We start from the raw sequence: 26,711 nt of genomic DNA on the forward strand, positions 1-26,711 counted from the left end.
ACCGTGACTTTCTCAGTACAAAACTTTATTAAACAGAAATGTTTATTGTATCATTATTGTATAGCCTCGAACACGTTTTGTCATTAGGCTACAGCATGTACGTATTGGACTTATTAATTGATATCTAAATGTTATTAATGATGTCAAACATAAAGAAATCCTGCCCTATTTGAACCTGACACAATATGCAAACTTGCAAAGTAAAATAATAAAATGAGAGTAATTTACTTACCAAAGTAAGATAAAGTGTGAATTGTGGTCAATTGTGTCAAAACTGTTGCAAAGATGCTTCAGGGAGAATGTCGACCTCATTTCAAGTGACATTAAAGCCCATTCATCAGTGGTCTATATTTCTCCTTTTTGTGATTAATAAAGCTATAGCTACAGTCCAAATGTCGTTTGAAAGAAAATGCAGTCACAGAGAAATGTTTCTTTTGAACATGTGTTGCAAATTATAACCATGCTGTCTCCCTCTGAAACTGTAAAAAGCCTGGGGAAGAAATGTTTGGCTTTCTAGTCGACACTCTGTGACTCTAATCATCTGCGGCAGCTTGACATCATGTGCACATCGGCTGCTCTTCTTCTTCTTGTCGTTTCATGTGCATTGGCGGACAACAAACCAACTTTAAAGGTGCATGCCACCACCCACTGTATCCTTACGAATGTCTAGATGCTGCGCTCGTTAACTTCATATTACTGGCTTGGGTTTCACTGATGCCGATAAATTGTCAAGGATCCACCTTCTAAGTAAAACTTGCAGCCACTACCTGAGAAATCAACGCAGTTTTTCTACTAACAGGAAGGGAGACAAAACTTGCTGTCAATCAAACTGACACAATCAATTAAATTAGACCAAGAGAAGCAAAATGATTTTCCAAAAAGTTGGAAGTTACCTTTTGTTTTGCTGTGGTGTTACTAGAGCTGTTTCACCACCATCTTCACTTAGTTAAAAGTTGTTAAAAACAGCTGTAAGTGGCTTTTTCGATTTCCCTCCTCCATCGACATCCCACTCCAAAATACTTTGTGGCACGAAATCTGAATGTTTTGAGTGTAGGTAATTTATCACTTTTCAAGTTTGAACACACTAACTTCTCAAAGCCTCTCTTAAATGAATATGGATTTGTTTCTAAAATCCAGACCACTAACTCATTTAAATGAGGCAACACAGCTTTGTTGGACCATTTTCCTGGCTTTATTTTCCACCTGTAAGTGTCAAGTGATTGGAAAAAAGCAGAGAGTAACATGATGTGTGAACCGGTGCGAACACATCTAGATTCATTAGAAAAAAAAAAAGAAAAGAACAAATTAAAGCTGAATGTTTATTGTGTGGGATTATTTGCTTTGGGCAACACTCCGGTCTGTTTAAGTTCATATCTCTAATTGCACAAGACAAGAAAAGGTAGAAATGGCTTTTTATCTAAAGCTAGAAGAAGGGCAACCTCAGCAGTTGGCACAAACTTACAAAAGGTACATCTGTCTTCATCTTTTTAAATGTGACATTAATTTACATTCAGGTCTGTTAATTTTATATATTTATCCTCGCAAAGCTCATCTGACACGCAGTAAAAAAAAAGAAAAAAACGACCAAAAAGTCTCTGATGAAATTCTCACCCACTCTTTGTTTCATGCATCCTCCTCCTCCTCCTCCTCAGTATCTCGGGTAGAGCACTCGCTGAATCTGCCCGTCAGCCTTACGGGTGTCCAGCCACTTCCCGCACTGGAAGATGGTCGTCACTGAGTTGGCTGTGTTGGTCACCTCGACGCACTCCAAGTACCACCCACAGTTTGAGCCGCTGTTGTCGTGCTCCACTTTGACCCTCAGCAGCTCCCCGAGGTCCAGCATCTCCAGGACGAAGCGGTCCGTTCGCCCTCGCTCGAAAAGGTTGCGGAACTTCTGCCGCAGATGACGCTGGCCCGAGTCGCCGTTGACGCCGTAGATGGTGATGAAGACGTTGGCGTCCGTGCCGGCCCCTTTCACATCCCCGGTGATGATGATGATCTCATACTTGACGGGGACCAGGTTGCGGACCTTGCTGGCGAAGCTCTCGACAGACTTGAAGCACTCGAATGTCAGGAACTGGTCCTTTTTGGCTGCCAGTGGGATTCGTGCATCACAGTGGAAGAAATACCTGAACGGGAGGGAAGAGCTGGAGTCACATCAGCACCATCAACGTGATGTTTTATATAACAAAACGTAGGTTCACTCACTTGTTCCCCAGCTCCTTCTCTGTCACCACCACCTCCATGACGTGCCAAAAGGCTCCACTCTTCACCTTCTTTCCATCTTTGGTTATGTGGCCAATGCAGATGCCGGCAATCTCCCCCACGTGCTTCGACGAGAACTCAAACGTGTCGGTGGCACCGCTAAGAAAAACGGGCAAAACAAAGTTATGAAATGCTTGCAGAGTTCACGCAGGGTTTCCCTCTGAACGGTAAAACGGTTAAATTCACTGGTCTGTCAGAGAGTTTCTCTCTTGTGCGTCTCATGGGATTAGCTCTCCTGAGAGCAGAGACTCTAAGCAGAAAGTGAAGCTACGAAGATAAAAGACGGGTGGAAAAAACAAAACATGTGAAAGAGAGGAGATTATGTAAGGCCACATAATAGGGTTTTACCATGAGCCGAGCCACCTAGGCTCTCTTTGAAGACCTACCTTAAGAACTTCTTTTTCTTATTCTCCAGAACAAACTCCTTGGAGCGGGCTTTCCTTCCTTCCAACACGATCCAGGCGTTTTCCGAGGTGGAGGCGTCGCCAGTGTCAGCGGTTGTTGTGGCAATTTCATATTCTGCAGACAGAGAGACACAGATTGCGGTGTTATAATGGTTTCACATATGGTAATTAGCTGCAAATCATTCTTCTCAGGACAATTAGAGAGCTTGCAATTATGCCCGCAGACTTTTATTTTTACTAACTGGTTTTGTCACTGAGGTCTATAGAGTCGTTGTTGGCACAGGCCAGCTCCCTCATTATCTGCCCGTCCTCTTCGTTTTTAGCTAACCAGCGGTCACAGGGGAACCTAAAGGTCTCGTCCATGGTCTCATCTTTAACGTCGATGTACTCCAAGTGCCAGCCAGGAGCAGGGCCTGTTTACAGAGAGAGCATCTTAGTCTATTATGGTTTTATCCCCTTTTGGTACGAATCTGGACAAAGAAATGGATCAAATATTAAATTACAAATGCACTGATTTTTGCACATAACCCTTTGGTCTCATACATCTAATTACAATACTTTAAACTTGCTTCGATTGAACACAAAAAGTCAAATCATCACCATCCCTGTGATAAGTCATTATTATCCTCCTCACCTTTGTTGTCGTGCCACACTCGGACCTTGGACAGCTCGCCCAGACTGAGCATGTCAGGGAATCTGAACACGTCTTTCATTTTACGCTCAAACTTGTTCCTGTTGGTGCTCTCCTTCAGCGGCAGCGTGCCAGTGTCACCGTACTCCCCAAACAACATCACACACACATTGGCATCAGTGCCCGCACCTAAAGCACAGGAGGCATTGACTAATGAGAATCTGCACGGATGCTGCTATGATATTGGATGAATGGATACCACTAAATCACGTGTGACCCACCTCCGACATCACTGGTCTGGACTTGGATGATGTAGGTTGTTTTCTCCACCATCTCCTCGTCATCCACCACAGCTGCCAGCTCGCACACTTTCGTTCTCTTCGGCCCTTTTGTCTTTGACAGCCAGTCCTCGTAGGTAAACAGATACACCTCCTCTGTGGTCAGGTTCCGCATCAGGATCTGTAAGCAATTGTTGGGGCAGTTTTTGACCACACGTCAGGTGTTGCAAAATGTCAAATGGATTGATTGATTGATTACGGCTGTTTAGCTGCAGCAAAATGTATGACAGATATGACAAAGGCCTTTATACAAGTTTTTCACATATACAGCAGTACCTCCCAACACCTATAGACAGACTTCAATGTGAAAAAATACTGTGGTTTTATATGTGACGCCAAAAATGGTGCTGCCACAGACAGAAGCCTGAGTAGTCTCTCAGTTACCCTGTCAAGAAACCAGTCAGGGCGACTCCCCGAGCCATCAATCCGAACTCTGATCTTCTTCAGAGGAGCGATGTCGTCTATCTCCAGACTGAATGTGTCTTCTTGACCCCTTTCAAACCTAAATGATGGAACAATATACGGATCATTTTGCATTTCAGTACACCTGAAGTTAGAGTAAAAGAAACAAAACAAATTAGCTTAGCTTAAGACTGGAAAGAGCTAGTCTAATGTTGTAACCAGCACCTATGAAGCTCACTGATTAACAGGTTATGTCTTGTTAGTTTAAATGTATAAACACATACAATACATACATTCAAAACATTTAGTAAACATTTTATTCATTTTAGTGTTATTCAAACCCATGATAACTGATTTATTTGTTATTATTCATGGGCAGTTGAAAGAAGTTGTTATGCATTATAATTACCTTTTTTAAAGTTGTTATGGTGATCAGGGAGTAACATTATAATGTTAAGTATGAATTTCACTTTGCTTATGCCTGTTTCCGGTCGTTACCAACTTTTGAGGCAAAATATTTAGCTATTTAGCTGCCAAACGCTCCACTATGTTCCCAAGCTAGATCCTAAAGGTGTTTGTCTGCCGAGAAGATAGTGTCCAGTGAATTTTTAGATCTTTTTTTTTTAGCTGCCTGCTGTGACCGAAAAGGACACGATGAGAGTGTTAAAAGTGAACTTAAGCAGTAAAGTTATGTGCCGGTTTGCTGCAAAATGATCTGAAACTCCCTATAAAGCTACATAAAGAGGAGCCGAGGGGAGCTGATTCGCTGTCATTCACAAAAATATGCCTTCAGGGAAAAGTGATCAGTACAGTCTGCGGTTGTTAAAGAACTGACCTGTCCTCATTTTTGGGCAGCAGCATCTCCTCTGTGCTCCCATTGGCTCCGTACACCGTCAGGAAGATGTTGGTGTCAGTCCCTGCATACTGAGTGTCACCTGTGACAACTGTGGCTGAATAAATAACCTACAATATACGGCAGATAACGCACATTAGATGTTGTTTTATGCATCTGAGGATTTTCCACAGTTTCATATTTTAGGATCTGTGACTCACTTTGCGGATAATGTTGATCGTGCTGGAGTCCAGCACGTTGAACAGTCTGGCAGTCAGACCATCTCCCCTGTCTTTAGCCAGCCAGCACTTACATGGAAAGATGTACTTGATACCTTTGGTTGGCACGGCAACCGACAGCTCATCCACCAACCAGCAGCTCTCTGGTGTGACACCGTTATGGCCGAGCTGAGGAGAGAGAGAGTGAGAGAGAGGGAGTGGGAAGGCAGAAGTGGGAATTGATATATTACTTGATTTTGTTGGATCTAGGTACCAGAAGGCACAGCTAGAATTAATTATTGCTGAGCTAGAATGGTTTTAGTTGAATCATTGAAATCAGCGCATCCGAGGAGGCAGCGGAGAGGAGACAGTTTCACAGATTTAGCAACAGAGGCAGTCCCAGATTCTCACTTCCACCCTCTTGATCTCTCCTACGTCAGTTCCATAACACACAAAGTGCTCCATGGTGCCGGCCGTGAAGGATTTCTTTCCCTCGGGCAGGTCCAGCCACAGTCGTTCTGTCTCCACCTCGCTGGGGCCCATGATGATGACATAGACTCTGGCTGTAGTGCTGGCGTCTCGGTCTTTCCCCGTGGACAAGGTGAAGTGATAGGGGATGACTGGGTGGAAGAGAGGATGGGTTTTAAAATGTCATATATGATAAAATGCTTGTTAGACATTTTGGGGAAATACACGTGTGCTTATTGCCAAGAGGTAGATAGAGAATCCACACCACTGTGTGCCGTAAGTAAAAAGCAATAGACAGCCGTCGGTTAGCTTAGCTTAGCATTAAGGATGAAAACAAGGGGATACAGGGTGCCTTGCTCTATCTGAGGATAACAGAATCCACCCACATGAACCTCTTAAACCCAGTAATTAACACGTTATGTCTCACTTGTTTAATCCGTCCAAACACAGAAGTCACGTTATTGCTGTGAATACTTGCGGCCAAGAAATACGCCCATATACAGAATATACAATAGACATTATCCCCTGCAAGAGCATACATTTGTTGTTTCTACACTTAATTATAATGTGTAAATTACCGAGTGTTTACCATGTCTGTAGGCGGATTTGTTAATCTGAGCCAGGTTGGCTGTTTTTCTTTTGTTTCCAGTCTTTTTGCTAAATTCAAATACCTGACTGCTGGTTATAGCTTTATATTTAATGTACAGACTTTACATTCACAAGAACCTATAAAACACTGAAGGAAAGGGGAAAATGAGGTCTAGTTCATGCAGAACAATTTTGTGGCCGTACTTGGACCCTCTTCCACCACTGCCGCCTTTTTCTTCTTTTTCTTCTTGTTGGCATTTCTGTCCAGCCCCAGTTTGGCCTGAGCCATCTTCTTTGAATTTGGATCAGTCTGCCTTTCACCTTCATAACCCTAAAACCAGAAACATAACAGACAATTAACCTCCTCACTTCCTTGTCATGACTGATTTTTCCTTCAGCAGCAGCTAACAGCAAATCAAACACAAAAAAACAAAAACTCAAAGTTTAACAAACCTTGACGAAGAAGGTCCTCTCTATGCGTTTGTCCTCCTTCTTCTTCGACAGCCAGCGCTCACACAGGAACATGTACACCTCCTCTGTTACCTCATCCAGCACTTCTACCTGGTCCAGGTACCAGTCGGCTCCGATCATGGAGTTGTCATGACGAATACAAATCTTAAACACTTGGCCCAAGTCCACAGCCTCGATAGTGAACTTGTCCACCTAAACAAGAGGAGAGGATGGAACACACGATGATACCTGTGGACACCAGCAGTCATCTGACCCGGCGCCTCACACCTGTCCTCACGTACCTCTCCTCTCTCGAACTTGTTCTTGTTGTTCTCAGATTTGGCGAGTTTGCGTTCTCCTGTGTCTCCCAGGTCTCCGTAGATGGTGAGAAAAACGTTGGCGTCGGTTCCCGCTCCGTACATATCACCTGTCCGCACGGACACCTTGTACGTGTGAGCTGTGACAGAGCGAAAACTTAATTATGCATCGAGAAGAAGCACACACTGTTTACGTTCAACTGGACTAGGAAACTGAGACGATTCAGACTTTCTGTAGTGTACTGATTTTACTTGATGTTTTACGTTACATGGATGAAGGACACAGGGGAGAAAGTGCCAGTAGAACCAGAACCAGATTTTCTCATCTACACTGTAAAATCTGACACTTACTTGTGTATACCTTCAGTAAAGTAAAGCAGACAAACCGCTCTAAGTTGTTTAAAGATTTTAGATCAAGGAGTTTCTCTACTTGGTCATTCTGACGTAAATCAGTCTCCCAACTGTTTTGAAGTTAAGTCAACTTTTAAGATTTATAGTTTAACTTTTTTTTCAACTGAATGTCTTTACTTAATGGTCTTTCAGGGAAATTTATTTTTGCCAATGGAGTTTGGTGGATGTAAGGAGGACAGTATAATATTTGTTACTGGTAAGGAGGGTCTAGGAGTTGCATGGGGCTAATTTTAAGATATGGCACTCACTGTGACTTATTAATTCATGTTATGTCATGTATGAAATGTAAAGTGCAGTATCTTTCTCCAATTTGATGTAATTGTATAAATGAAAAGGAAATACTAGTGTAAAGTATCAATATTGTGTACCTACCTGAATTATAAGGTAGTATAATATGTGAGTAAATGTATTTAGTTACGTTCCACCGCTGAAATGAGGGTAAACCTACTCTCCAAAGCGTCCTCCACCTCCGTTTCAGTCGTTTTCAGCTTCCCATCCCTGAGCAGTTTCTCTGTGATGATGTCCGAGGGGACCAGCTCCCTCACCGTCTCCCCATCGTCTTCAGACTTGGCTAACCAGCACTCACATGGGAAAATGGTCGTCTCCGAACCCTGTCATTTAAAAACAAAAAAAAACAAAACACAAACATGTCTCCAAACTGGGCCAGGCTGTCTGTAACTGAAGGAAAGTATATCTGACTCTGAGAGATGCGAGAGCCAAACGGTGTTACATTATTAATCTGATAATAAATTAATGAGGGCATAGACACGGAAACTATTAACGATGCACTTATCCACGCAGGTGTAAGCTTGAGTGGATTTCTACTACCTTTCCTTTCCTGAGCTGTCGCCTGATCTCCACTCTGTCGAGGTGCCATCCAGGGTTGGTGCCCCTGTTGTCGTGTCCTATCCTGATTTTCTCTATTACGTCGCCGATGTCTTCCAGCTGGACAAAAAAAAAAAGACAGCACAATGTTTACAGAGCTGCAGCCACTGCCTTAGAGGATGTGCAGTCCAAATCCACTCACCTCCACAATAAACATGTCCTCAGCTCCCCTCTCGAAGTAGAGACGTCTCTCTCTCTTGTTGACACACAGGTATTTCTGCTGAGTGCACACTCCCTTTTGGCCATACAAGACTATGAACACGTCAGCGTCCGTCCCCGCTCCGAACACATCACTGGTGTATATCTTTATCTCATACGGCACAACTGAGTGATTGAAGGAGAAGGTGACCCAGCTTTGTTTGTTTGACAGAAGATGGCAGATATTAGAGGACAGTTTGACACTGGAGAGGTGAAGAATCACAAACAAAGTAAAGCACCTAAGTGGAGTTTTGGCAACTAACAGTCTCTGAATGATGTTTTTTTTAATATAAATCTTGTGTGCACAAAATAATATTTTGTGTGAGCAAGATAACAAATATTTATTCATATTTTTTGTACTTTAGGAACTCTTTAGCACTTCGGAGGACTTCAGCATTTTATTGGTATTTTCTCTTGGAGAATTTACACTTTAGAGACTTTAGAAAGAAACATTTTCTGTACTGTGAATGTACTTTTTGATTTTGCTGCTAGTAGTTGCCTTAATAAGATTTTATATGCGAAATACATTAATACATTATGTTTATATTTCATTTGTGATTTTCGATTAATTACTGTCACTCAATGATGATAATCCCATTACCTGTTGTGCATGTCATTTTTTGGGGGTTTGGTTGGATATTTCCTGTTTTATTTTGTAGTTACATGCTCTTGTGTCTTGTTGTCACTTTCCACTTCCTGCCCACCTGTGTCGTTCCCAGTGTTCTGTTTCCCTCCTGTGCTCCTCCTCAGTCTGACTCCCCTCCACATCTGTCTCACATCATCCTCGTTATCACTGCCCTGCTCCCAGTGTCTCTCCATCTGCACGTCAGCTTGGATTTAAGCCTGTGTTATTCCCTTATTCTTCTTTGGTTTGTCTGTTTTTGTCCTCGCTTCAGTCCTGTGTGCTTTTCTGGTTTGTCCTCAGTTTTTGTCTTCCTTCTGTATTTTCCTTTACCTTCCTTTTGCCGCCAGTTTTTGTTGTGTAATATTTCATCATTCATGTGTCTTGATTTCTGCCTCAGTGTGTCTTGCCTTTTGGTCTCTTTCGTGTTAACTGTGACAGTAGAAAGACGGGGAGGACTATGATTTTACTGCAACGTTGTTAATTTTTGATTATTAAAAGTGAAAATAAAACTGGTTGACATGGTTGAGACGGTATCTGTGGCTGCAGCATGGTGATTTGGACTGTTTTATGTGTAAGTCAAGAAGCAGGGTTTTGTTGCAGCAGGGAAATTTAGGAGGCAGTGTCACGGCAGCATCGAAGAGTCAGTGCTCTAACAAGCACCCTTCTGCAGATAGAGTGCTTTAAATACATGCCACTGCTGCAGCTTCTACACTTTTATCTGAGTAAAAATTTTGCATAAAACACTTTTTAGAGGAAGATTTCTCAATCAGCGCATTTGCTCATTTCACTAATGGGATTGAAGTGCTTCTTCCCCGGCTCTTCACTCACATGGCATGTAGAATTCAGTCTGCAAATCGGCGGGATAGAGATCTCTTACAGTTGCCCCATCATCCTCTCCTTTATCCAGCCAGCGGCCACATGGGAAGCGCAGTCTCTGACCCTGTGAGGGGGCGTCGACCTCCACCCAGTCCAAGAACCAACCAGATGAACCCCCTGATGGTGGAGAGCAATCGCAGGTTACTCAGTTTGCTGCTTATATCAGCTGAATTTCAGCCTGCAGAGCCTTTTCCTTCCCCACCTGAGCTGTCGTGCCCAATTCGAATCTTTTCCAGGTCGCCCAAGTCCACCGCCTCCACCGTGAACTCGTTGATCATCCCCTGTTCGAACTTATTCTTATAGTTCTTGCAAGCCTTCAGGTTGACGATCCCTGTGAGTGATATAATTAAAATTTTGTATTATTTACCCAACAGCATGCAGCACAAGGACACGTGCGAGTTATCATACCTGTGTCGTCGTTTTCTCCAAACAGGATGGCAAAGACATTGGCATCAGTCCCAGCGTACTTCTTTTCTCCGGTTTTTATTTTCAGAGTATACGTGGTCGACATGGCTGTGAGATAAATCGAAGAAGTCAGTGCTTTTATTCTTTTTTTCGTCTTCACCCTGAATTACACGAGTCCCCCCTTTGCTCTTGTCTACACCCGCATGTTTCATTAGCACTTAGATAGATACTTGAACAGGGCACCCTTTCATCTGGTCCCTCTACTAAAACATGAGCCAGCTCTGAAACTTGGTTACATTTCTGCTCGAGCCCCAGCGTGGCACCGGTCCCTTCCTCGTCCTCATCCTTCCTCATGAAGGCCTCGTCCACCGGAACCAGCTCTCTTGCTACCTGTCCGTCGTCCTCGTCCACAGCCAGCCAGCGATTGCAAGGGAAATAGTACCTATAGACATATATAAGAAATACCTCTGATCAGCTCTCTAACTCAAAGAGGATTTGTTATTACATCAGTGTCAGTTTTATAAATTCATATAAGATTAAACTCTTTCAAGTGCACAGTATCAATAACTGAACAAAAATGAACAAAACTTTCTGTTGGTTTCACCGACGTTGTATCATCCTTCGTGTCGACTATCTCAACACGATCCAGGTACCAAGATGAATAAGAGTGAGTGTTGTCATGGCGGATTCGTAGCTTCTTCAGAGGACCCAGATCAACAGCTGCCACCGTGAAAACATCCTCCTGCAAAACACAGCAGCCGGAGATACCGCTCAGGCAACACTTGAGAGACAAGTTCAAAGTGCAGTACAGAAAATGTAGGCTGAGAGAGAGAGAGGTGGCACAACATGTTGCAACCAGTGGTGGAAGAAGTATTCTTCAGTAAAAGTAGTAATTCTACGATGTCATAATATTCCATTATAAGTTAATGCCCTGCTTTCAGCATATTACTTTAGTAAAATTCCAGAAATATTACCAGCAGATCATAGTGTCCATCATGCAGACTGGTTCCCTTTACATTGTTATATTTTGTTATTGGAGTAAAATTCATCATACATGTAATTCATTATTATTGTGTAATTGATTAAGTGGAGCTCTTGGGCGTTTTAATCAACAACAATGCATATTCTATTTGCTGATCCACAAATTTACAAGTGACTGTAGCTGTGAAATAAATTCAGTGGATAAAAATGTTTCCCACAGAAATGCAGTATAAATGGAATAGAAATAATCAAGGGAGGTACAAATACCTCAAAACTGTGACTACATAATATGAACTGTATTGTATATAATGTTTATATATGTATATAAAGTGTATAATATCTGAAAAAATCTTGACTCTGGAGCTGCTCTCGAGCTTTTGATTGTATCAGGCTCAGTTATCATGTACTTTTTTCATGACAGTTGGCCAAAATCCAACTATAGTGAGATAAGACAAGAAACATCACTTTGTGCCCAGAGATCTGTAGTTGCTTAACCTTTGTCTAATTCAAGCGAAGCCTCCTGGAAAAGTGTTTACTGTCAGTCTGTGAAACTGTGGATTAATGAGCTCTCTTCTTGTATAGTGATTGAATATATGATCAAGCATGAAGGCCACATCTTACATAAGAGATGAGATACATTTCTCCTGTTTTTGGATTCAAAACCTGATTATCATTTTTTTTAATTGAAATTTTCTTTTGGTTTTTTTTTTTTTTTTAATTTGTCTTTATCTTTAAATGTGTGTTGGAATGTATAGATGGTACTTTTCCTTAATTGATAACATTCTAATTTTGGAAACCATCATCATTGATCTCTACGCTACACTGATCACTCAGAGTGTATTGATGGGTGGGGATGGGAGGGAGGGAACAAACTCCAAAGAAGACCTAAATGTTGAAACAAACTCATCGTGGAAACATTGATGCTAACTGTTCAAAAGCAATACAAACGGGGTAAAAACTGTCACAGGCACTATTTTGTGGCTATTGAAGGCATACAGCTAAATAATACAAAAGAAAACACAATGAGAGAAAAGAAGATAGATGGTGTTGTACTATCGAAAGCTCCAGAACAACTCTCAAAGTGTCTAAATACATCTTTAAGGACTGTCATAACAGTATTATTCATTCAGTGAGTTGTCTATTTAAACCGTCTCCTCTGTGGATGAGTGAACATCCCTGTCACTCAGTGACAAAAGGCTGTCGTTGCTTTTGATCTGCAGGAAGAAATAAACCCTAATTGTCTGCGGACACGACTTTTGTGCTCCTACAGAAGCCCCTCGTAATGTAGAGATGAATAATTCACAGGTCTGGATTAAGTAATGAGTAAAAGTAGGACAGGTTCAGTGACACAAAGGACTCCTCAGCTGCTCTCAGTCACAGCTGGCTCGCCTGCAGGAGAGCTTGTAATCCAACCAGAATACACTCCCACCCACACCTCGGTGCTCGGCTCATGTTGCGTGGAAGTGCTCGAGTCTTTGAATGACTGCTCGTTAATTTTCAGCTGGATATCCTCCCAAGAAAAAAAAAAAAAAAACAATTGCGCAGCCCTAATCAACGTTTTGTTTTGTATTTGATAATCAGGCTCATACAAACATTCTTACCACTGTCAGCTGGAGTCCATGTCTGGCTGTTTGTCATTATCTTGAGTTAATGAATGAATAATTGTAAAAATGTGAGTCACTCTAATATGAATAATGTGTTTTGACCTTTTTATGAACCGTATTTCTCAGTATTTTCCAATTTCACTGGTAACAATTATACATTTTCAAAAAATCGAATGAATCAGATTCCATTTTTTTAAAAAAAAAAAATCTTTGGCTGAATTTAAACGCGGTTGTCATCTCTTTGTTTAAGCCATCATACCTGCCCCCGCTCAAATTTGTTGAGGTTGTCAGAGTTCTTCAGATAGCGCTCTCCGGTGTCTCCGTTTTCTCCATAAATATTAATGAAGACGTTGGCGTCGGTCCCGGCACCCAGCATGTCACCAGTGAAGACGCACACTTCATAGGTGTTGACTGTCAGACAATGCAAGGGGATGAATTACTAACACCTCTTTAACCTGTCAGCCAAGAAACTGTGTCAAATCAAACCACGCATGTCCGCAACGTCAACACTGAGCACAAGATATACAGACACGCGTCAAAAAATGGTGGAAATAACTCAAAATGAGGACATAAAGAAGTGTTGTGTAAACTTGAGTCAATTCACTGTATGTATGTACAGTGCTGCTGAAGTGCTGCTGAAGAAGGCACTTAAAGGTCTTATATACGACATTTGCTGCCACTAGATATCACACTAGAGCACCAGCATGTTAAAACAAAACAATCAATCATGAAGTCGTAAATACGTAAATAAAGCACGTTTCTTGTCTCAGACGTTTTCAGAGACATATTTTAGCGTACTGTTTTGTAGGAGTGTAACATTTCCAGATCAATTTAAGGATTAATGACCTAATGCTGTCGATGCAAAAGTGGAAACGACCATTCACGCCATCATCTTTAGGTCACGCTTTCATTGTGAAATTCCCCTGGCGTACAATGAAGAAGACGAAAGAAGACTGTTAGAGCCACTTTTGATCTGATTGTAAATGATATTGCCTCTATGCGCTCCGTCGATATAGATCTTTTCATTTAACCTGTGAACTGATGTCAAATGAATGTGATCGATCAGATGACGATCAGCTGTGATGGAGGTAAACGACGGGACTAAGCCTTCAGCACATGTGTAGGACGAAGGTCGGTAAAGCCTTCGATCTCATGTTGGATTCAGAGCGGTTATGACATTTTGTTTAAAGTGAGAATAAATCAGCAGATAAGAATCAGAACCAGCGACTGAGGTGTTTGTTGAAATGGCAAAGAACAAGCCACGACGAATACAGTCAACAAGCTGAGAGAGGTAACCAGCTTTTTATACATAATTGATGTTGTCGTGCTTTTTCAGTATAATTTAAGGAGAGTGTCTATGAGTTATTCATCTCTCCTGAATTTGTACATGCATAAACATCAGCTCCACTGAGCTGTGGGCAGTATCGCATCCATTTTTCAGCAGCTACCTTGTTATTACTGTATGTTTCAAATATCAGAAGTGGTTTTCTTTGCATATTCCAGGGACGTTAATTCACCCAGCATGAACTGATATATTTGAAGCCCCGTGTTTGGCACTCGGTTGTTGTTGTGTTTTTTTTTCGTACTTTCCAGATCCTCTGCATCCTCAGGCAGCAGCTCCACCACCAGCTCTCCGTCCTCCTCTCCCCCGGCCAGCCAGCGCGAGCAGGGGAAATGGTAGGTCAGCACCACCTCCTGCATCTCCTCTCCTCCCTCCTCGTCATCGTTGTCTTCGTCTTTTTTCTTTTTCTTCTTCTTTTTCTTATCGTCCTTCTTCTTCTCCTTGGGCACCAGGGCCATGATCAGATGTTTGACGTCCACTGTCTCCAGGAACCAGCCGGAACCTATTCCGGAGCCATCGTGACCGATGCGGATCTTGAAGATCTTCCCCACGTCTTTGGCTTCTATCTGAAGAACGAATGTTTTCACTCAAACTTTATCATCTAGACACTTAGCTTTTTCTTTTCCTTTTCATATTGAACCACAGAGATGCATTTTGGCTCCAGTGAAAACAATCCAAGATTTGATACCTTGAATATTTCTGTGGTGTTCCGCTCATAGTTGTTGGATCTGCTTTCGAGCGTGATAATCTCCGTCTTCCCCTTCTCTCCGTAGATCTGGATGAACACTCTGGCATTGGTGCCAGCAAACGTGACGTCACCGGTCAATACTGTTATCTCAAAGTTAATCACTGAAAAATACAGATTGAGGCCACACGTAAGAGAAATTGTCATACATTCAACCCATGAGTTCTTCCAGTATGGATAAATATACATATTACACACACATACATAAGAATGAAGACATCTCATGACTTTTCAAAACAGTAGATAGAAGGTGCTCTGCTGCAGTCTATAAATGGAAGTAATACTGAGATTAAAGTAACTAGCCAATTTAAAACTGAGTCATAGAGAAGTTTTTAAGCAATGTTCACGTTCTATATTTGGTTTGAAAATGACACCCAGATCTTAAAATCAGTCTCTTGATGGCATCAGTAATCCACAGGATTAGTTTTGACATACAGGACAAAATTTAAAAAAAGTCTCCATGCAATCATGAATCTAGGTGTGTGTGTGTGTGTTGCTTCGTCTAGTGGTGTGAGAGTGTGAGAGCATTTCCTACGTTGTTCCATGTCCAGGATCTCGCTTGGGTAAATCTCCACCTCCGTCTTGCCGTCGGCCTCGTCCTCGTCCAGCCAGCGGTGACTGGGGAACATGTAATGCTTTCCGTGGACTGGAACCATAATCTGAACACTGTCCAAGAACCAGCCGGCACGCATGCCCTCGTTGGTGTGGCCAATCATCAGACGATTGATCTGGAATAGGAGTCGAGATGAAGACTTGTTTATGGAATGGGACATCACTCATACATTGTTCTACAGTTTTAAATCTCTAATTTACTGCCTGGATACAGTCTAATAACCATATTCAAGGAAAGAGGCCACAAATTCAGAATAGCCACGTACAAAGTTAAGATGATCTCTCAACCATGTCTGAAATATAAATGATTGAACTGATCACGTCATGTCGTCAGTATGGATGAACCCTGAATGAACTCTGAAATCTTCCAAGAAATTATTTCCGAGCTTGTCAAGACACTTTAAACATTGAAAAGAGGACATCAAGACATGTTGCTGCCTCCGCTGTGTCACCTGTCCAATATCAAAGGTTTCCACCGTGAAGATGTCGATGCGGCCCGTCTCAAAGTAGTTCCCCAGGTTGTTGGCAGAGACCACCAGCAACATCTTACTGGTGTCGCCTTTCTCTCCGTAGAGCTTGACGAACACGTTGGAGTCTGAGCTGCCCCCGGGGATGTCACCTGTCTTCACCGCAATGTGATAGTCGACATCTGACAAGGACGCAAACATAAGCTTCAGGGGAGAGTTCACATTTAAATGGTAGATTAAAATTCCACATTCCTCTAACTCACTGTAAAGACGCTGTCCGTCCGAGAATGGCACCAGCTCCCTCACAATCTGTCCGTCATCCTCGTTGCGATCCAGCCACCTGCACGGCACATTCAGAGAGCAAAAGTCTCATCTCTCCTATAACATCTCATGACTTGTAACCTTTTTTTTCTCCTGTATTTACACCGAGACTAATGCACCTGTTGCAGGGGAACTCTACGGCGTTGGCCTCGGCCTGACCCTCCTCTCTTACAATCACTTTATCCAGGAACCAGCCGCAGCCTCCACCTTTGCCATCGTGTCCGATCCTCACCCTGCGCACCTGCCCGAGGGCTACTGCCTCGATTATAAACTCATCCAACTACAAAGACAAACAGTCAGCAATATTACATCTTCTTACATGTCAGAGAGAGGAATATGTGACCAATATCGTGACACGTTTGTGTTGAGTTGTTGTGTTTGTGCTGCAGATAGAGTGTGACAACTATATATCTGTATCATCGTCAGGGGAATCTAGTTCATGCATATAAAACATGTTTAATTAGAGATAAGACGGACTCCAACAGGGGCTGATGCCTGATCACTGGGGTGAAAACCGTAATCTGTCCCGAATATATTCACTTCCAAATTTGTCATCATGGGCATCAGAACCAGAAACAGTAAGCAGCATGCTACAGCTACGGCTAATTAGGTCAATTAAAGGCACACTGATTAATGATTGGCTCCAGTGTGGAAAAGAGGAAAAAAGAAAAATCTTCCCATGGTAAAATTCTATGATACGTGTCTGACGTAAATATTGACCAAATATTCGTTGAGTACTGGGAAAACTTACAAATCTCAGCAATGAATCTTAATACAGCCTTCTTATGTCAAACTCTGCCCATAAACCATTCTACAAAGTATAGCTCTAATATTTAACTGCAGGGACAAGTAGAAATTGGATTGGAGCAGGACTTAAATGAGTTTTGATTGACTGTGGAAAAGGATATGAGGAAGCAAAGGACAAATAATTAAGTTGTTAGGTTTTAATAAGGACCAGAAAGCAAGACATTTAGTCAGGCATGGAAGAAAAATCAAAAGGATAGTTTTTATTGATTAAGCTAAAATCCAAAAATCTCTATGCAGTTGATAAAAAGGCAGGCGAGAGAAAGGCTGGCAGCAAAACCAGGCTAAATAGAGTCCAAGAAAAGTCTAGGAATGCAAAACTAAAATAAAACCAGAAGAGCTGGAACACAGAGGCCACATGAGGTGCAGACACAGGCTTAATACACAGGGACTTATTAACGAATCAATCACAAGTTAACAGGAAGAAAGGCAGGAAAAGAAGCCAAAGCAGGAAGTGTAAATCAAAACATGACACATGAGGAGACAACCAACAAAATCCAACAGGAAATGACTGAACTCAGAACCCAAAACCATGACATAATGTTTTCCCCCTGGAGATTCACTCTGCTCTGAATCTAACAGTGGTGTGTACTCACGCTTCCTTTCTCAAACTTGTTGACGTTGTTTTTGCAGTTGACCAGCCACCGATCTCCGGTGTCCCCCTGGTCTCCAATCAGATTTAGAAAAACAGACGCGTCCGTGCCGCTGCCGCCGATAGTCCCTGTGCAAACTGTCACTCTGTATTTGATCACTGCAGAACAAAACAACATCAGTCCATCTGGTTCTATACTTCTCTGATTTTGCAGACTCAGGTTGCTTGAGGGGAATATAGACGCATGTACATACAGGGTAGTGGCTCGGGGATTAGTTCTCCGGTGGCAGGGAGCTCCCTCACAACTTCATTATCGTCCTCATTTGTGTCCAGCCAGCGCTCACAAGGAAACGTATACTTCTCCTTCGTCAACGTCTTCATCAGAGTTGACTGGGTAGAAAAGCATAATGCTGAACAGTTTGGATTATTGCTTCATTCAAGTGTTAAAAGGCTGAATAATCAAAGCTGTACAATCCCCTGGACGGTCTTCATTTCTAAAGTCTGTTAAAAATGTATTTAGTCTTAATCCATCTTTTGGATCATGTTGATTACCAGTGCAACAACACCGGCAGAGTGCATGTTGCAGAGTGAGCATATTTAACTTTAACCGAGATTGCATTATCATTAGAAATGAAATTCCCTCACCTTACTAAGATGCCATCCTGCAAAAGGATTTCTCTTCTCATGCCAGATACGGAATTTGGTCAATTTTCCCAAATCAGGCAGCTCCACCTGTAAGATCACAGCAAAATAAAAGTTACACCCGAAGCCTCGTCATCTGACTGTTGATATAAAGTGTGCTTGGTCTTGAAATACGGGATACCGACCATAAACTTGTCCACCTGTCCCTGTTCAAAATTGTCTGTTTTGTTGTCCAGTTTAATTTCATCACTCTTCCCCTTCGATCCGTAAACCTGGAAGGCGATATCTGCGTCTGTTCCTGCACCGGGCAGGTCTGACGTCCAGATCCACAAGGACCAGGGGTGTTCTGACGAGGAAGAAATTAAGCAGTTACCTCCGATTCAGGGGGACGGTCATGTCTTATGTTAGATTACCGATGTCCCATTATCTTCATTAGATGTTTCTCACTGCGACTGAGAGGCACTGGGAATGTAGGTCCTCCCTTCTGCTGTGCCAGAGGGGGAGTGTGCAGTAGCCATTTGTGACAAGAGGGCTACCATATTTCTACTCAGTGGAGCTACTAAAATGAAAGTTTTGCTTCTGAAATAATATTTTCAGGGCAGAAACAACCAGTGATTGCAGCGGACAGCTCCCAGCTGCGACTCTAATGCACACATTCTGCTGTGGACACAAAAGCCCTCACCATTAACGAGATACTGGACTTCACTTCACAAGCAACAGGCAAACCAACTTGCAAAGTAGAACAAATTCAGGCCTCCTGCTGTGTCATTATGCAAATGTAGAGATAAATATTATGGAGTTTCGAGTGTTTTTTGCTCATCTTTTCAGGACATAATGTGTGGAAATGACAGCATTTTGCTGCTGCTGATGAGCCATAATTATTGGCATTCAACTTACTCTTCTGTCTCTTCTGTCTGAGTGACACCATCTCGTAGAGCTCTCTCTCTATCAGCCCGTCTCCCTCCTTCTCATCCAGCCATTTGCTACATGGGAAGGTCTGCTCTATCCCTGTGAACGGACAGTACACCACCACCTGCGAACAACAGTGACTCAGCTGAATTAACTCCCTGCGGATTACCAGATTGGAACGCGTGCATACGTGTGGCTGTTTGTACCTTCTCGCAGTACCACCCGGCGCTGACTCCATCGTTGTCGTGTCCAATGGTGACTCTGCTGAGGGGACTGAGGAGCGCAGCAATCTCCACATTAAAGATGTCCGTCAGGCCTCGCTCAAACTTTCCTCCCTCCAAAAACACCTGGATCAAACACGTCAAAGAATGGATAAACCCAGAAGAGATGTGATCACATTCATAAACAGAGGTCGAAATTCATGAATTCATAGAGGCACCAAACTTCCCACACTGTTTACTTCATAAGTTAATTTTGGGTTCACGCTGTGCCAAAACATCAAAACTGTCTAAAAAGCTAAAGCTATTTGGATTAAAACCGGTACAAACATTATCGCTGCCAGTCATTCCCTTTCTAAATTAAATATATGGTCTTTATCTACTCTGTTTCATACAAAGTGAAACTAACAGTTTTTACTCAAAAAACGTCCATTGACTTTAATCAACTCAGCTGCAGAGAGTACCAGGCCCTTATTTGAAACAGGCTTATGTTACAGACAAAACTTTATTCGTAATTCCCTCCCTCCCTGTTTTGTGATCTGCCTCTATTTATCCTGTTCTGTGTTTTAAATTAAATGCCCTTTCACATTTGATTGTCTTTTATTTTGAAATATAAGTGCCATGACGTGCCAGTGATGTGCTCAGTTCCTTTACAGTCTTTCAGATGTGCCATCTTGTGGAACCTGTACATTACTACAAAATACAGTTTGGCTGAGACATTAACATACATACATCCACAGTGATTATTATCATCCTATGTTGGGACAATGATACTGATGAGTAATCTAGAACAACAATGTGTTGATAATAGCATGATTTATATTGTTGAATTTATAGAATTAAAGCAAAGGAAATGTCTGGCCAGTCCCAAGAATAAAATGTTTCAAGTTAACATTTCTGCAAATCACAGATACATTCACATTTGTTTGTATTATAGACATGAAAACCACTGGACCACTGACCATTTTGTGACAATTTTAAGACGTGTTTGTGGCCATAAAAAAGGAGTACATGGACGAGAGCTCAGGGCATCTCAACCCTAGTTTGTGGCGACAGAATGTTTTGTTTTTGAAAAGACCTTTTCTGGACACTTTAACCCTAACCCAGTGTTTTTTGTGCCTGCACCTGACCAGACCATTAGAACTATGGGGTCACACTTAAATCAATCAATGAACCTACATAAATAAATGTTCAGATTCTGGCAATTGGGCTGTGTTTTAATATATTATGCTTCCATAACAGGCTTGGATAGTTTATCCACCCCTGTCATTTTCTCCTGTCTGTTTTGGGGGGCTGATCTTAATTTGGTCCTGGTAACAAGCCCCTGGTCATTATTTGGGAGCCTGCTTTTATTGGACTACCAGTTCTAGGAAAATACTGCAACCACAATCGCAGAAGCAATTGTCTTGTAAACGAAGTACAAGTTGTGAACTCTGTTTCCTGTGTACTGCATCTTCTCATTACCTTGCCACTGTTCTTCATGCCTTTCGAGCCGTGCATCACAATGTGGATTTTGGAGTTGGTCCCGGCCCCTCTGATGTTTCCTGTCACAATCTGAACGTTGTACACGATACCTGGAGGATACAGTTACATGTTGGGCTATCAGAGGCTCTGCCAGCAGGTCACTATGGTTCACAGCACCCATGCACCCTGAGGAGCTGAGCTGGAACCAGATCAACCAGATCTAAACTGCGATAGTCTGACACAAGAATTATTAATCACACAGCGAAACGCTGGCATGCTGAAGAAACATTTCCTTTTTGGACCTAATAAGAAGGAATAATAATATCATCCCTGGGTAATAGCAATGTTAGTATATTAAAATCCTTCATGGAGTCTTTTTCCGACAAGGCAAGAAGATCATTATTCCACATTTATTTGGGGGAATCTGCCAAGTACTGTGTTATTTTTTTCATTATTGATATAGTTGTATTCACTGACATCAGTTTTCATTAGCAGACATTAAAAAGATCAAGTGTATGTAGGGCAGTTTTTCCCAGATAAATAAACACATTTCATCCTCACCTGTAGGCTGGCTCCCACCCACCAGAATGTCTCTCTGGATCTTCCCGTCATCCTCATCGATGGCAAACCAACGACTGATTGGGAATTCATACACCATTTTGTTTCCCAGATCATCCACAATCACCTACGAGAAGAATGTACGTCTGTATGGCAGTATCTTTGATTCTATATGTGTCTTGTTACCCTATTCAGGTAAGAATGTAAGACATGTATAAATAATATTATAATAATTAAGCTTAAACATATTTTAGAAGCAAAGAAGAAGGCAACTCTCAATAAAGTCATCATCAATGGCAACTTTGAAATCCGCATACATGCCTCACCACATGTGAGATGCAGATAGATCACAATTCATTACTGTTGTCACAGTTGATCTTTGGTATCACTCTGTGCTGCAGTCTCCGACAAATCCACCGACTCGACTGTCTGTTTGCTGTAAGGCAATCCCTTAATGGGGCATGGTTTCCCTTTACACAGAGGGTAGAATGACGAAATGTGCCTCCTGTGTGTGTCTGTGTGCGTGAGCTTGTGCATGTGCATGTGTGCGCCCGTCTGAATGAACTCATCTCTCAGCTGTGCACACTGTATGTGTTGACGGAGCAGGGCCACCAGTCTCAGATGAGAGGACGGAGAGGAAATAAGAGGATCACATGTCTTAAGTACCTCTGCAGAGGCAGAGCTGAGCAGAGTGAGGCACAGTGAGACTTTAATGACAGATTTTTGTCTCAAAATAAAGTGCTTTAAAAATCTTAGGTTGCAAATGATGTAACAATATAAAATAATGCATTTTTATTTATTTATTTATTTATTTATTTATTTACCCATTCATTTCAAATATCTTCCCTTAATGGTGCTGTGTTTAAGAAATGGCAATCTGACAAATTAATTCAAAACACATATGATAGCATATCACGGCTAATTGCTGCTAAAGGTATCTACCGCTAGTTAGCTCAGTTAGCTGTTCAGCTAACAATCCAGCCTTTGAGCTTGGGGTACTGAGGGAGTGTTGGTGCTTACACTGTTAGCTTGCCAACTTCATTAGACATCTCTTCAACATAATACATAGACATAATAACATCGAAACTGTTATTTTTCTTTGACATTCTGTTGATAAATATATAACATTTTTGAGCATTTTCAGCGGAAGTTTGAGACAGTGCGCCCCAAGGAACCTTGTCTCGGAAAAAAATTTAACCGTACTCAGTGATGGGAGACTAATTAATTTTTGATCCTGTTGAAATTTGTGCCAATAATTACACATCTGTCAATTCTAAAGATCCAAGTTGAGAAAGTTTTCCAAAAACAATATAAATGATAAGTAATGAGTAAACAATGTCTGTCTGTGTCCATCTGTTCCTTACCTTTTCTGCAAACCATCCCGCCGAAGAGCCTTTGTTATTATGGCCAATGGTGATCTTCCTCACTTTGCCCAAGTTTGGTACCTCGATGGTGAACTTGTCCTCGGTTCCCTTCTCAAAGTTATTTTTGTCATTGTCGAGTCGTCTTTCACCTTGAACAACAAGACAATGTGTGAATCCTACCAGATAAGTCCTGATTCAAACCCAAGATGAAAATAACTGAGAGGTTCATTATGCGACCCCACGCCAGATGTAACTTACCTGAGTCTCCAAACTCCCCAAATATGTTGATGAAGACATCTGCATCTGTTCCACTGCCTTTGACATCGGCAGTGAAAACACTCACTACATATTTATTATCTGAAAAATGAGGACCAAAAGTGTTAAGAGTCATTTGAAAACAAACACCGGAGGAGACTGGAAAGCTACAGATACCAACTTTTAAAAGCAATAATGATCATGCACCCATTATAAGGTGTCATCTATAAGCCTATAGACTCATATTTGTGTCTACATACATTTGGGCATGTCCATGGGGTCCATGCTCCCCAGCAGGTCTCTGACATAAAGGCCGTCTCCCTCCACCCTACTCAACCAGTTGTTGCAAGCAAAGTAGAACCTCAGGTGGGGCCTGATCACATCCGTCACCACCACTCTGTCCAGGAACCAGCTCGCGTTCATACCAGTGTTGTCATGCTCGATCCTGAAGCAACAGAAGAACAACATCTTGATAAATAAGTCCTTTTCTTCTTTCAATTTGTGAAAGAAATCTTCCTACGTCTGATCCAAGGACAGTTGTGTTTGGCCATGGTCGAACTGAAAGGTGTTCATACTGTGTCAATGAGAGATGAAATTTCTATCGTACCTTATCTTTTTCAAAGGTCCAACATTGTGAGTTCTAATTCTGAACACATCAGTTTTGGCCCTTTCGAATGCCGTGCGACTCCTGAAATAGCAGAGCAAAATTATGAGGCCATCCTGAATTTCAACCTTGTTTCACTTCTCTGCATGCGAAAAAATCAAACCAAAAAAAAAAAAAAAAAACAGACTACAAAATATTCCACATTCAGAGTGGCACATTAAACCCTCACAAATGTTTGACAAAATCATGCAGCAAATCTCATCCCGCAAACTGATTGCAAATGAAACATCAGAATCACAGCACACAGCAGCCATTTCTCCACAGCCACCTCCACCACCGCACGGAGAAACAAGTACCTCTTCTCCGTGCTGTTAAAGAGGAGAACAAAAACACAAAGGGTTAGTTCAAGCACAAAAAAACTACTTAATCAAATATGCAGTCCAACTTCAATTTGGTTATGACTGAGTCCTCTGTCGCAAGTTAAAGCTTGACCTCACATCTAAATTACAATAATGTTCTGAATTGGACTCACTTGCTTGCCAGGTGGACTTTGGGAGTGATGCCATATTCTCCGAAAAGAGTGATGAACACGTTGGCGTCAGTGCCTGCTCCCCTCTCATCACCGGTGATGGTCACCACCTCATAAACTGGAGAGGATTTAATGACATAATGCAAACAGAAGTGTGTTTAGAAGTGGAGACGCATGCTGAGATTTTTTCGGCAAGAGAAAGTGTGTTAGAAGGAGCTTGGGGGCAGAATCATGGCAACTTACAGCAGCGTATACAGTGATACACAGCGACAGGATAACAGAACTAGAGTTTTTGATCGCTCACATTCTACCAAGAAACATTAAAGGGATATTCCGGTGTAAATTTAATCCATGTTCTAACACACCGTGACACTGAGTAAGACCCCCGAGATCAAGTTTGCAGAGCGCTAGCTTACGTAGTTTTAGCAACCTCAGAAAAGACTGCACAATGACATTACGTTGCAGTATATGCCTCAAAGATAGAAACAACCATCAAAAAGCCACAAATAATGCTCAGAACAGCACCAAACTTCAGCAACCGTACAAATAGGGTCCCTGCACATAGTTCGCGGCATCAAACATTTGTTAGCTTTGCTGGATTGCTATTGCTGAAGTTTGGTGCTGTTCTGAGCTTGATTTGTGGCTATGCGTGGCTTTCTGATGGCGGTTTCATCTTGGAGGTATAGACTGCAATGTATTGTTATTGTCGGGGGGGTATTTTTCGCTTTTGTTGTTTTAACTGGGAGACCCCAAACAGCAGAAATTACACATTGTGCATTTATAAACATACCCTCAAAGCCTTAGTGTCCCTCAATAAGAGATTTTGATAATAATGAACTTTGAATCACAAGTTTCTGTCAGGTTGAATTCTTTTAATGGGGGGAACTGTTAAGGATTTTGTTCATAAAGGAAAGCTAATGTATTCTCCCCTTCATTCAATAAATAATGGAACTTATTATAAAAGGATAGTCTAATGTTTAATAACGTGAATATAGTACAATAGGATTGGTTTTAATTGCCTTGATATGGCTGTGGTGTGTGTGTGTGTGTGTGTGTGTGTGTGTGTGTGTGTGTGTGTGTGTAGCTCAGATAAATGTTCGATGAGGCTTTTCATCTGCATTTTTACATTTAGCAGTCAAAGCCAAGTCGTAACTTTAAAGCGCTGCAAAACCCTCATGAGGATATGAAGCCACCTTTTGTAAAAAAACAAACAAACAAACAAAAAAAAACTATACTGAGTGACAGGTGTCATATAGCTGTAGGTTGAAGATAAGATATAAGATGCAGGACATGGATACGACTCCACTCGGTGTAAAGTTGCCAAGAACATCAAACTATAAACATGAGGACGTTGATGCTGGAGCCGCTCAGACTCCTGCAATTTGCAATTAAGGATTCATCACCTCCACTCTGAGTGTCAAATGTCAGAATTAACATGAAGTACATGACATATTAATACGTTCTCTCCTTACTAGTTCTGTTACTTTTACAGTATGAGATCAAAACTCACCTTTCTTTTTGTGATACTCATCTTCGTAGTTCTCCACCTTCTCTGGCTCGTAGTTGCGAAGCTCATTCTCGTAGATTTCAACGTAGTTCTCGACCTTCTTCTTCTTGCCTTTCGTCTTCTTGGTGTCTTCGTCACTATCTCCTTTGTCCGAACCTTTCTTCTTCTTGTCTTTCTTTTTCTTTTTCCCTTCTTCCTCGTCCCCAGCTGACTGTTCTTCCTCCTTCTCTGAGTCCTTCTTGGATTTTTTGTCTTCTTTGGACTTTTTGTCCTTTGCCCCCATCTTGTCTCCGACCGAGGACTTCTTTGATCCTTTCTTAGTGGCCTCAATCACATCAGGGAGTTTTCCTCCTCTCTTTTTACCCTTGGAGTCATTGCTGTTATCCTCGTTATCAGTACTCTGAGAGTCCCTGCTCAACTCATCCTCGCTCTCCTCCTTGGCTTTCTTCCTCTTCCTCTTGACCTTTTCTTTCTCTCTTCCTTTTTTCTTGGTGTAACTCCTCACATCAGGCCCTGATGTGTCAGAGTTGTATCCCTCTTCATCGCTGTCTTTAAACCTCTCCTTCTTCTTCTTCTTCTTCAATCTCCCAGCATCCTCTGACTCACTGACCTGCTTACTTTTCTTCTTAGGCTTTGGTTCCTGATCCTCTGAGTCTTCGTCATCCACATCTTTGGTTTCCTCTTCTGCGCTCCGACTTGTTTTTTTCTTTTTTGTGGGCATCTTTAATTTATTTACTACCTTGTAACTGTAACCGATTCCCGTGTGTTCCGGTGAAACTTGATTAAACTGACCCGTGACTCTGCAGGAGTGACCCGCTGGCAGGACAGGTCTGAGTCAGAGCTCAGAGACTGCTGTTTGGCAGGCGGCTGGGGAAGCCCC

The 26,711-nt window shown here is 42.0% G+C and overlaps 1 protein-coding gene across 2 annotated transcripts; it reads right to left on the bottom strand.

Annotated features, from left to right (window-relative positions):
- Window positions 1-275: 275 nt before the first annotated feature.
- loxhd1b (lipoxygenase homology domains 1b) lies at window positions 276-26,260 on the bottom strand. Of its 2 annotated transcripts, XM_037096959.1 has the most exons (42): window positions 25,835-26,260; window positions 24,328-24,442; window positions 23,799-23,879; window positions 23,452-23,636; window positions 23,195-23,293; window positions 22,937-23,085; window positions 21,576-21,699; window positions 21,015-21,124; window positions 19,539-19,679; window positions 19,321-19,456; window positions 18,609-18,769; window positions 18,427-18,513; window positions 18,036-18,171; window positions 17,786-17,940; window positions 16,505-16,665; window positions 16,328-16,404; window positions 16,050-16,246; window positions 15,521-15,713; window positions 14,929-15,089; window positions 14,485-14,806; window positions 13,158-13,309; window positions 10,922-11,055; window positions 10,610-10,755; window positions 10,317-10,421; window positions 10,111-10,239; window positions 9,861-10,025; window positions 8,352-8,533; window positions 8,153-8,269; window positions 7,773-7,935; window positions 6,899-7,053; window positions 6,600-6,809; window positions 6,351-6,477; window positions 5,502-5,710; window positions 5,094-5,279; window positions 4,876-5,003; window positions 4,023-4,140; window positions 3,582-3,759; window positions 3,304-3,489; window positions 2,912-3,082; window positions 2,652-2,784; window positions 2,209-2,364; window positions 276-2,129 (listed from the first exon to the last, which is right to left on the bottom strand). In XM_037096959.1, the coding sequence occupies exons 1-42, from the start codon at window positions 26,112-26,114 to the stop codon at window positions 1,649-1,651; spliced, it is 6,801 nt and encodes a 2,266-aa protein (XP_036952854.1). In that variant the 5' UTR covers window positions 26,115-26,260; the 3' UTR covers window positions 276-1,648. The 2 variants fall into 2 exon arrangements, with proteins under 2 accessions (XP_036952854.1, XP_036952853.1); XM_037096958.1 differs by lacking the exons at window positions 13,158-13,309; window positions 14,485-14,806; window positions 14,929-15,089; ... (16 more) ...; window positions 24,328-24,442; window positions 25,835-26,260 and adding an exon at window positions 11,790-11,906.
- Between the last annotated feature and the right edge of the window lie 451 nt (window positions 26,261-26,711).

The sequence above is a fragment of the Acanthopagrus latus genome, chromosome 5 (genome assembly GCF_904848185.1).
Source record: "Acanthopagrus latus isolate v.2019 chromosome 5, fAcaLat1.1, whole genome shotgun sequence".
In the NCBI taxonomy this organism is placed as follows: domain Eukaryota; kingdom Metazoa; phylum Chordata; class Actinopteri; order Spariformes; family Sparidae; genus Acanthopagrus; species Acanthopagrus latus.